The 10,945-nt window shown below is 39.0% G+C and overlaps 1 protein-coding gene across 2 annotated transcripts; it reads right to left on the bottom strand.

Annotated features, from left to right (window-relative positions):
• On the bottom strand, positions 1 to 10,942 carry septin10 (septin 10). Of its 2 annotated transcripts, none has more exons than XM_030428739.1 (10): positions 10,765 to 10,942; positions 9,059 to 9,173; positions 8,300 to 8,495; positions 7,957 to 8,143; positions 5,237 to 5,398; positions 4,706 to 4,802; positions 4,186 to 4,354; positions 3,975 to 4,107; positions 3,188 to 3,366; positions 1 to 2,424 (listed from the first exon to the last, which is right to left on the bottom strand). In XM_030428739.1, exons 3-10 carry the CDS (start codon positions 8,464 to 8,466, stop codon positions 2,409 to 2,411), a joined length of 1,110 nt encoding a protein of 369 aa, XP_030284599.1. In that variant the 5' UTR covers positions 8,467 to 8,495; positions 9,059 to 9,173; positions 10,765 to 10,942; the 3' UTR covers positions 1 to 2,408. The 2 variants fall into 2 exon arrangements, with proteins under 2 accessions (XP_030284599.1, XP_030284598.1); XM_030428738.1 differs by lacking the exon at positions 10,765 to 10,942 and adding an exon at positions 10,199 to 10,646.
• Positions 10,943 to 10,945: the final 3 nt, after the last annotated feature.

Below are 10,945 nucleotides of genomic sequence, written 5' to 3'. Positions count from 1 at the left end.
TATCATGACAAAAATACAAAGATTTATTTAGAAAGAAAGAAAAAAAAAAAAAGCTCCCAGATAACACTGTTTAGTCTTTAAATACAAGTGTAGTACCAAAGTGTCTTAGACAAGTGTTCCTCCATTAGGCATTGTGTGTTTCCCTGGATGTACAAGTTAAGTAGATAGTGTATTTCTACACAGGCTTCACACAGATAAGGCACCAACACATCGGAAGTACTAGTGTGAATATAAAGTGGCAGTGTCTGTGGGTAAATGGAAACCAGCAGCACAGTGTTTTACTGGTTTACTCTGCACTGTTAAAATGCTGAGGTGTTAAACCCCCGTCTCCACAGAGAAGTGAATAAAATGCTAAAAAATACAGTCACAGATGCATCCGCTCCACTTCCCTTCCTGTATTCCCTCAACAAACACTGACATTTCCTCCTCGAGTCAGCCTTTTTCAGACAGACTTCAACTGAAAAAAAGATAAGGGAGCAAGTAAAACACAATATATATATTTATATAAATATATGCAGTAATATGTACCAGATCAAAAACCAAGCCTCAATCTAGAGTTCCTAGAAAACTGTGTTGAGATGGATGATGAAAGTTCAGAAATGACTCTTTCCCTTTAAAACAACAGGAGGATCAGTGTGTCTCCTGCAGGTTTTTGTAATGCTGGTGTGCTCATAACTTATGACATAAAGGAGGTGTGAGAAAAGCAAAATCTCAGGCATAAAACGGCAAATGAATAAGGAATTAAAATGCCCTGTGATCATGCTTTCATAAATGAGCCCTTTTCAGACATGGATTCTATGGCATCGCTGGATTTAACTGCAAATCTGTTAAGTTAAGAGCATTCAAAGGATCTATTGAAACAGGACAGGATTATTACACACAGAGCTGCAGCGCTCACACTATATTTCTTGTCACTGCAGTGGCAGTGCTGCTGGAGAACAGCTGGGAGTTGAACAAATAATAAAAGTGATGGATTGTCGATTGTTCTTCTCTCCATTATCTATCTCCATTAATGACCCGCTCCCTTCTGGTTCTCACTAAGTCCATTCAACCCTGTAGATTTGCTGATAAATTTGTCATCAATTATGTATGGAGCATTAAATTCCACAGCCTATTTCATACAATCTGACAATGCCAGATTAGTTTAAAATAACAAGCTGTTAGGTGGTGACATGATGTATCTTGAGGTATCTTTTCCCACCACAAACAAGAAGAGGAATGAAAACAGAGTCATCTCCTCTAGAAATGTTGATCTTCTCATTTATAGTGGTTTGTATGGAAGCCCAGGTGGCACGTTCGAAAAAAATCAAGTGAAGCATTTTTTAAGTCGAATCGAAATTGTTTTCTCCCCGACTTCAGAACAGATGAAAAAAAAAAACTGTTCAGTTGTTTTCATTGTTTTTCTGAAAACATTTGAATTTAAAAAAAGGTCATTTAGAACTGTTATCATCTTATCATCTTAAAAGGTCCAATTTATAAGAAATAATATAATAATATAATTTTTGAGTCTCATTCCCAGCTTGTCATATTCTGACGGTCAGTGTTTGTCCAGGTGGAAATGCTTACAAATTGGACCTTTAAGAAATTTAAAAGATTATCCAGGCATGATCCTTTATTTCAACTTAAAACAGAGAGAAAACAATTTAGATCAGAAGGCTTCCATATTTCTGTGATTTATTGTTTTAGAAACTGGAAAAAGAATCAAGCACATTATGCTACTTCAGCTTTGTATAATTTTGTCAGATCTTTTGCAACTATTATGAAAGAAGAGATTTGGGCGTTTGTTTCCGACATTGAGACGGAAATGTATGTAAATCTCCTCATGAAGTCAAGCATGTCTGAAAGGGGCTTTACAATAAATTACAAGCCTGTGACAGATGTCTGACTGTCTCATTACCACAGTCATTGGACTGCATTACAACTCATTAAGCATAATTCACTATAGACATGGCAGGCAGATTAAATGCTCCTGAAGAAGTCCCTTTCAGTGTATTGTTATTTTAAATATCCAAGTGAGGAGGCTGTGGGAGGATCAACACACTGAGGTGTCCTTCAGTCTGGGCAGAAGTATTTAAAAAAAAAAGAAAAAAAAAAAAAAAGAGGGAGGTATATGGAAAAAAAGAGTTTTATATAAAAAAGGATAAATACAAAATATAACACACAGGTAAAAAAAAAAAAAAAACCCACAAAGAAGATTAAAAATACCGTTGAGGAAAGTGTACACAGGGTTCAAGGGTACAGTCATTAAACTTTGGCACAAAATCAAACTCACACTGGCACACACTGCTGGTTTGTGTGGGCCGTTTCCTGGTTAGTGTTAGAGACTGGCCCGAAAAGGGCTGGAAAAGGATGTGGGCAGAATGTCACTGGTTATACTGGTCATACTGGAGTGTACTTCAGATCCCTCTTCACATGAAGCCAGAACTGAAAGAGAGAACAAGAGGGAGTTAAAGTGAGCCAAGAATCCATTTCACGGCAAATTCAAATTAACACATCTCACTCTATGTTAATGAATTGACTGTCAACTAACTGTCTGGATGTAGTGGTTTGTCTTTAAGCAAATTAAACATCCAATTAAAGCCTGAGTGGCCCTTTTCCCCCCAATTTATGCATCAATCTTGAGTGAATTTGTTCTTCTGTCTTTGTGTTTATAATTACAAGATATCTACTCTACTCATATTCAATATTTCACCATGACTGAAACACTTTATCTGTGTGGGAGTGCAAAATCCTGCCAGTAGGGCTGCAACATTTAGTCTGAATTGTTCAAAAATTGTGAAAACTGCCTGTCACAATTTCCCAAAGACCAAAGTCACACCTTCAAATTGCTGTTTTTGTTCATCCAACAGTCCAAAACCCAAAGACTCTTAATTTACCATTATATATGACAAAGAAAAGCAGCAAATCAGAATCTGGAACCACAAACTTTTAACATTTTTGTTATTAAAAAAAATTACTAAAATGATGAATAATTTATCAATATAGTTGGCAATCAATTTTCTTTCAATAAAAAAAATTCTTCAATGCCCTCAGAGGTCAGCAGATTTTTTTCCCTATATTCAATTTACCAGCAGGTGGCAACGTGTCAAAAGTTTCATTTCATCCTCAATAGCTTCTGACGTGTAAATCTATAGATTCACAATACTTCCATGAAACATCAGCATCAGGTTTTAGAGAGGCCTCTTACTTCTTGCGGTCCTTGTCCTTCTTGCCATTGGCAGTGAGGCTCTGGGCCTGAAGCAGCTGGGCGGCAGCTCGTCTCTTGCTGAAGGAACTCTGGTCGTCGTCCAGGAGTCTCTTCTTCTCCTCCAGGGCTGCTTTCTCGTCTGCGTGGAGGCGCTTCAGCTGCTCGAAACGACCTTGCAGCTGAAACACAGGCAGAGAACAAAAAAGCTGAGTTACAGTGATGCCTCCATTCTTTCTTTCCATGTAGCAAATTAAAACCATTACGGGACACATTACTTTCCTCATAATGTGGTTTTGCTAACTAAATTAGATGTGAAATTGTAAAAAAGGGGGGAAAATTCTTTAACTTGAAAAATGAAAAAAAAACCTTGATGAGTGCACCAACAAATTACAACTACAGAGTTCATTTTGGTTGGTCAATGCTGAAAGTCTACGTTTACAAGACAGTTCTTAACCGTTTGATCATTGTTTTCGCTTCTAAATAACTACTAAATAATAAAATTGGACTTTCAACACCTGATTAACGAACCTGTTTTTGGTTGGTCATTAAATTTGTACTAATTTTAACATATTCAATTTATAAGAAAGTGGATAATACAGATGTAACATGATCGGTGAATACAGTGTTATCAAAACTGATGAAATAGATTTCAAGAGTTTTGCTTGATGAAAGAAAAATAAATGAAGAGAAAATTTGCTGTTAAGTTAATAACTCACATCCATAAGGGCAATGAACACCATTTTTAACACACAACATATGCTGAGTTTGTGTCTGCATGTCTACTCACATCTCTCTCAGCCTCCTTCAGCTCAGACTCCTTCTCCTTCACCCTCTGCACAAACATCTGCCTCATCTCGTCCTCTCTCTTCTGCAGCTCCACCAGGAACTCCTGACGCTTGGCTTCGTAGGTCTGCTGCAAGCTGAACACACACACAAACACGGTTGTCATGTCAGTCGTACATTATGTCCACACAGGTGTTTATCAATGAGCTACTCACCTGACGGGTTTGCACTCTGGGCCGGTGTCTTTGAATCCCATCTCCTCCAGTTTGCAGCGTCTGTACAGTTCATAGTGGCGAGTGTGCGTCTGCTCTCTCAGGTCCTCCATGTTGACACAGATCAGCATCTCCCTCAGCTTCACGAAGTCACAGTGATTCTCGTTCTCCACTGACACACAGCGATAAATATGAGATGAACAGTGGGGTTAGCCATCGAACTGATATTAAATATTGCACATTTCTTATTGATTTCCTACAATGATATTATACGAAGCTAGAAAACCATTTAGACGGTGACGGCCACAGTTATAATATTTCTTAATTTCAAAATTAAGTTAGAGTATATTGAGCATTTTCAGCCAAAGTTTCATTTCGACGTGTGCAAGTTCTTGTGAAGGGAAAAGATGTCAGGCATGAAAAGATAAATAGGTGTCCATTAAATCTATGTGCTCCTACCATTAACACAACGACTGTTGGCAATATAATCACAGGAAAGCAGGCAGACAATGATCCATCTTACCTTGTACTACACCCCAGGGATATTGACGAGCCTTCACCATCTTATTGCCAACAGAGACCTCCTCTGTGCTGCCAACTACAGCAAATGGCAAATGACCCTATGAAAACAGTAGTTGTTATTATAAAATAAAGCATGGCTGGATTAGACAAATGAAGCTTGGAAAAGTAAGTGCAAGTAAAAGTCAATTTATATACTTATTAAGTCATAGCTGTTTACAGTTTACCAGTTCCCTCAGTAGCTTCCCTCACACAATAGCACACAAAGTCTGCATGTCTGCAGTATTTTTAAAACCTTGCTGATGCTACAAAAAAATGAAAATAAAACAACTGTAAGCCTATGGGAATACAGTGTAAGTCTGTCAGACTGAGGACTGAAAAATCCACACAAACAAACCACAAACGTATTGCAAATACATCATTGCTTGACTCTAAATATTCAATTGTTGTCAAATCTATAAATAATATAATTCAAATGTCTTCTTTCTAGCATATCCCGACTCTGAGAAAGCACTCAGAGTGTGTGTTTCCTTACATTCATTGTAGTGTTGACTTTAGCTACAGTCTCATCATCCAGGGGGAACTGGTAGATCTGGACACCATTGCTGACCAGCTCACTCATGATTTTGATCTTGAACTTGTGCAGCTCGCTCTTACTGATGGTGTCAGCTTTGGCGATCACTGGGATGATGTTCACCTGCAGCGGAATGGGATACATGATAATGTACATGTACACAATAACAGACTCTTCTACCTCAGCAATCATTACAGAATATAAAATACTATCATCTACAGATGTAACGAGATAAATTAGACGTTTATTACAATTTGTAAAACAAACACATTTATTTTTTAGTCAGAACACGTTATAGTACAAGTGAGGTGCAAGAATAAAAAAGATCACCGAGTAAGAAATAGTAGAGACATTATGTCCCAATCCAAAAATCTGAGAATATACCAAGACTCCTTTGACGTTAGCCTACTATCACAGAAGTCACTTGGAAAAGATAATCATACTTCAAATTCTACAAGTATTTAGTAGGTTTACGTGACTGAGTCAGGTTTAAAATTGTCCCAGAGCAACAAGGAGCCAGGAGACCACCTGTTTTTCCTTAGAGTAAGAGTACTTTTAGTTTATTTACAACTTTGGTCTTATCGCTACTCATGCATTGGTCAGCCTGTTGCATGACCTGGCGTGAGTGTTCCCAAAAAGGGACCAGCTGCATTTGGAGGCGGATTGGAGCTGGAGGACAGAAGCTACAGGGGAAAATTCCCCAGATCTGCAAAGCCCTTCTAACCTTCCACCAGGTGACTAATGAGACATGTTGTCAAAATTTCCCAAATTCCTAAACTTAGCTTCCCTAAATGTTCTAGAAATGTTCCAGAACTCTATGAACTCTTTGCAACCCTTGTGCCAATTACATTTATAGTTAATTGTAATGTAGTTTTGTATTTGATAAAAGGTTTGGGGGAATAAAGGTTATAGTTTCTTCTCTGAACAGAGTTACTCCTGAGCAAACAGACATTGTGAGCTAAAACAAGCTAGTCTCACTGATCAACATACCACGAACCTCCATGCAAAGACACATTAAAAAGGCATCCAATAGTACATACAATCCCAACAGTATTTGTTTGGATTACCTTATCTAGAATACGTTTCAAAACTGCTTTTAGATAAGTGTTATATAAACCAGCTTCTCTGATGTTATTTCTGGCCCAGTAGCCGACTTCGCTGTCCAAGTCTTCCCACATTCCTCTCCTGCATGTCTGTCCGTCAACCCGTCGTACCAAAGAGAGGTCTGGAATGAGTTGTTGTCGCTAGACGAGCTTCTGGGCCAAACCACACACCCATACACACTGTACAGAACACACACAGATCCCAGCAGAGAAAACAAAACAATGCTAAGAGACCTGCTCCAACAGCTGTCTGAGTGACTGACTGTCTCTCCGTCAGCGCTGCACATTCAACAAATGGCTCTTTCTGTGTGTATCTGTACAGTGGCACAAAAGGACAACTCAAGTGTGTGTGCGTGAGGTGATTACAGCATTCCACTGCTTTTTATACTCCATTCACACGCAAATCCAGGGTTACTGACACTGCAGAGCAGCAAAATCACACTAACACACAAAAAACACAAAGTCACTACACACAGGGAGCATGGGAAAGTTTCTGACCACTTCAAGAGTGAAGGGAGGGGTCAAACCAGTCGGATAGCAAACATCTCCAACCGCAGTATAGTCTGTAATATGGTAATTTCAACTATCACATATACAGACGTTTGTCAAGGTCTCATGTCATGTTCAAATCTGATTCCTCAGTGCAAATTGCATTCCTATTGACAAAAAAAAGCTCTCTGGCATACCAACATCTCCTCTACACAATATGTTGGCCGGGATTCCATTGCAGCCCAAAAGAAAGCACAAGTCTATTTTAAAATATCTACAGAATACAGTCCAAGAACTGAGGACCGGTTTAGGTCAATGCACTAACATCTCTCCAAAGTCAAACGTGTTTGGAATTCAACTCTTGAAAATGTTTATGCATCTATAAACCTCATTCCTCTCTAGGACATTGGGTAAAGACAAGAAAAAAAAATCTAGTTATGTCATTTTAAAGCACGTTAACTGATGTGGCTCAGCTTTGTCCAATAAAACGTCTTTGCAACATCTCCTCAATGGTTGTTACAATCTTCACCACACTGAAAATAACTATCTTCAGGCTGCCTTTATGATAGAGTAAATGTTTAAAGACAGTGTCTTCCAATATTTCATTATCTATTCTTCTGTTTTTCAAGTTGGACACATTTGACTGCATGTTTGCTGTAATGATAGGCTGCCTTACAAACACAACTAGTGTGACTAAGGCTGTGGGTGATTAGTAGACTTGACACTTAAACATTGCCATCCTCCCTAGTCAGCACCAGAAATACAAATTAAACGTATTATTATCTTACGACTGTAGACATTTAAATTGCACATACACATAATTACTTGAATTTAGTTGTTTGGATCCCTAGTAGGGATCCAACCTATCCTCAACTAACAACCCTTGGTTTATTAATATTCCCTTTTTTTTATATAGCGGAGCCTGTGCCTGATTTTCCTGAATGCGTGACATTCCCACAAGAAATCTAAAAAAATCCTGTATATGCCAGTCTGGGAGAAGTGGTACCTTTAAATTGCCTATGGTATTTCAGAAATCTTATATCTACAGAAAACAGTTCACACTTCCACACTCAGTGAGCCTTCTCCTACCTTGCTGTCTAGTTTTTTCATGGTGACCAGGTCCAGGGATTTCAGTGAATGGCCTGAGGGGGAGATGAAGTAAAGGCAAGCGTGGACTCGCGAGTCATGGTAGTTGTGAAGAGAACGCTTGATTTTGAGCTCTTCCTGCAGATAACTCTCAAACTGCCTATCGATGTAGTCCACCACTGGCTGATAGCTACAAGACAGACAAAAAGATCAGATGTGCGGGTATTATAGATGGTAAACACAGATTAGTTCACAATGACCATACATTTTAAATAGGATAAATGTATTCTTAATCAAACTCTCTAAAATGGCTTTTCACTGTGAACAACACAACACAATCTCCTACCTCTCTTGTTTGTTCATTTGGTCTCCAAAGCCCACGGTGTTGACCACAGTAAGGCGTAGTCTGACGTTACTCTCCTGTAGATCATAGGTTTGAGCCCGCAGCTTCACCTGAGGCTCAAAGTGGGACGACTCAAAGTTCTCAAAGTTGGTATTGAACAGAGTGTCCATCAGGGTAGACTTGCCAATACCAGTTTCACCTAGAGTCAATCAGGGATGGGACACCATTTTAAGTTATTGAACTTCAATCCCTTTTAGTGTGAGCGTCATACAACTGTAACTCCACCCCAAAAAAATGCTTTTAAAACAATATTCCTAAAACTAATTTGCTAGGGGAAGGATGACTCAACACCGAGCTTCACAATCACCAAGAACACATAGATGGTTGATAGTTGTTGAGTAAGAAATATGACTAATTCATCCAACCACACATTTAAACTACAACATCTTTCTCAACAAGATGCTCCTTTGATCTCTTGTCTACATCAGCGCCAACTCATACTAATACTCAGTCATTGGGTGTATCAAGTACTGCCACTGTGATTACAATGCACTCTAGTGAGTAGGAGGTAGCAGTAGTAATATCACACAATAGCAGTGAATCAGGTTGATCGAGTAAAACAATGTGTGTGTGTGCAGGTAGCACCACCTGAGTGAAGAATTTATTTAAGTAGCAACATCCTGTGTGTATTTGTGCTTCAGCAAGGGTGTGTGTATTGTATGTGTATTGTGTATTTATGTGTGTGAGTGCATGACAAGGTACCGATGCAGAGTATATTGAAGCAGAAGCCCTGGCAGATGGACTTGTTGACAAGCTGATCCGGCAGGCTGTCAAAGCCCACATGGCCAGCCAGGGACAAGGGCCGAGCTCCTTTATCCTGAGGGAGAAATCACACATAGACACACACGGATCATTCTCAAGTTCCTGCAGTCATTCTCCCCTCGAATATGACAAAAGGCAAAAGTAACAATATCAAATTTTTTAAACTGGTCACTTGCACACTTTTTAAAGAGCACTACACTTAAAAGGGGCTCTTAATATAGAAGCCTAACATAACCTGAACATATTAACATATTAACATTGTTAATATGAGAAGAAGAAAAAAACATATGATAAAAGCGCTGGATCCATTTCAAAGTGCAAGCCAGAAAAGGTTTATTTCACAGTACAGTCAGTGGCTAATCCATCTTCCTGTGCTGTCTTCACGTCCTCCTCTGACCTGCCCCCGAAATCCGGTAGTCAGCTAAGCACAGGAGTAACCCTGACCCTGTGATGATGTAGTACACTTTGTTGACGTAATGAAATTCCTCAAAAACTTCCATACATTGATAACTGTAAACTTTGTTGTCTACGTGTGTCAACAAAGTTGTATCTTTGGCAAGATATGTTCTTAAGAATTGCGTACACGCCAAACTTCATTCAAAAAAGTAGCGATTTAGTTGCGCTTAACAAACTGCATAACTAGCGCAACCTACAAAACCTACCAGTAAAATGTGGCCCCAAGTTTGGTTCTTTTGCCGTGGTAACTGTGTCACATGAGTGTTCAACCAGGATTCACTTACAAATGTTTTCATAAACTTTTGACTGATGAATGGCTAACGTTAATTTAGCATGATGTTAGCTGGCGTCCTCCGCGATGTATTTTGGTGAAAGAAAGACGTGATACGTATACCCTTTTGAAAAGATTAAAACTGAGGTTGAAAAGCCGGTGTTCTGGATATATGTCGATGTTACGGGGTTTCTGCGTTTTAATGTAAGTCAAGTGTTATCAGTAACTTCACAAACAGGGAGTAGTTATCGGGCTAGCGGTAAGTTAGCTAACTTAACCCCCCGGACACTCCCTGCTCAACTGTCAAGTAAGAACACTATGCTTTGTCATCTACAAAGAAGGAAAATACTCACCGGCTGACGGGCAACATCCGAAGAAGCCATAGTTTAAGCCAGAAGTTAATTTCCAAAGTAGATTTTGAAATAATACAACAAAACTGACTAAAGAACGACTTCTTTTTTTTAAGAACCCTGATCCGGACCGCCTCACTACGTTTACCGTCGACAACTGGACAGACTAGATTACTCAAAACGAGACAAGAATTAGGGGAAGATGTGTAGTTGTTCTTTCAGACTAAAACAAAAAAAAGAAATAGGGCAGGTTGTCACCCTAAGTCAAACATCCACAATTGTGTTGAGATAAAATACAGTACAACTGTAAACATATGTAGCCAAGGAATGTTCATTTACTGTCATAATCGACTGACCTCCACCCCCCTCTTTGTATAATGGTACAGCCTAAATTAATTTTCCCAGTCGCTTAAATGATATGTTGCGGACTATCAGAAAAATTGGAAAGCTGATTCAGCGCTTCTACATCCAACAGTTTTCCTAGTGTGCTGCTGATGCTTGGTTTTACTTGCAGAATTCGAAATGAAATACATTTACTTTAGCAAAACATTTAATACATATTTACTTACTTTGGGTAGCCAGGTTCGTTACTGTTACCGACCAACAAGATTACAATGGCATGTCTAGTAAAAAAATACAATAAATCAACAGGTTGTGATTGGAAATCCCATTTCGCCCCTAATATATTCAACTTCTTCTCACACCATCACAGCGTTAAAATAAATCCGCTTCCTCCCTAAATCTGCCCAC

The sequence above is a fragment of the Sparus aurata genome, chromosome 9 (genome assembly GCF_900880675.1).
Source record: "Sparus aurata chromosome 9, fSpaAur1.1, whole genome shotgun sequence".
NCBI lineage: Eukaryota > Metazoa > Chordata > Actinopteri > Spariformes > Sparidae > Sparus > Sparus aurata.
The sequence above is the reverse complement of the archived record's forward strand: the minus strand, read 5'-3'. Positions and strand labels throughout refer to the sequence as shown.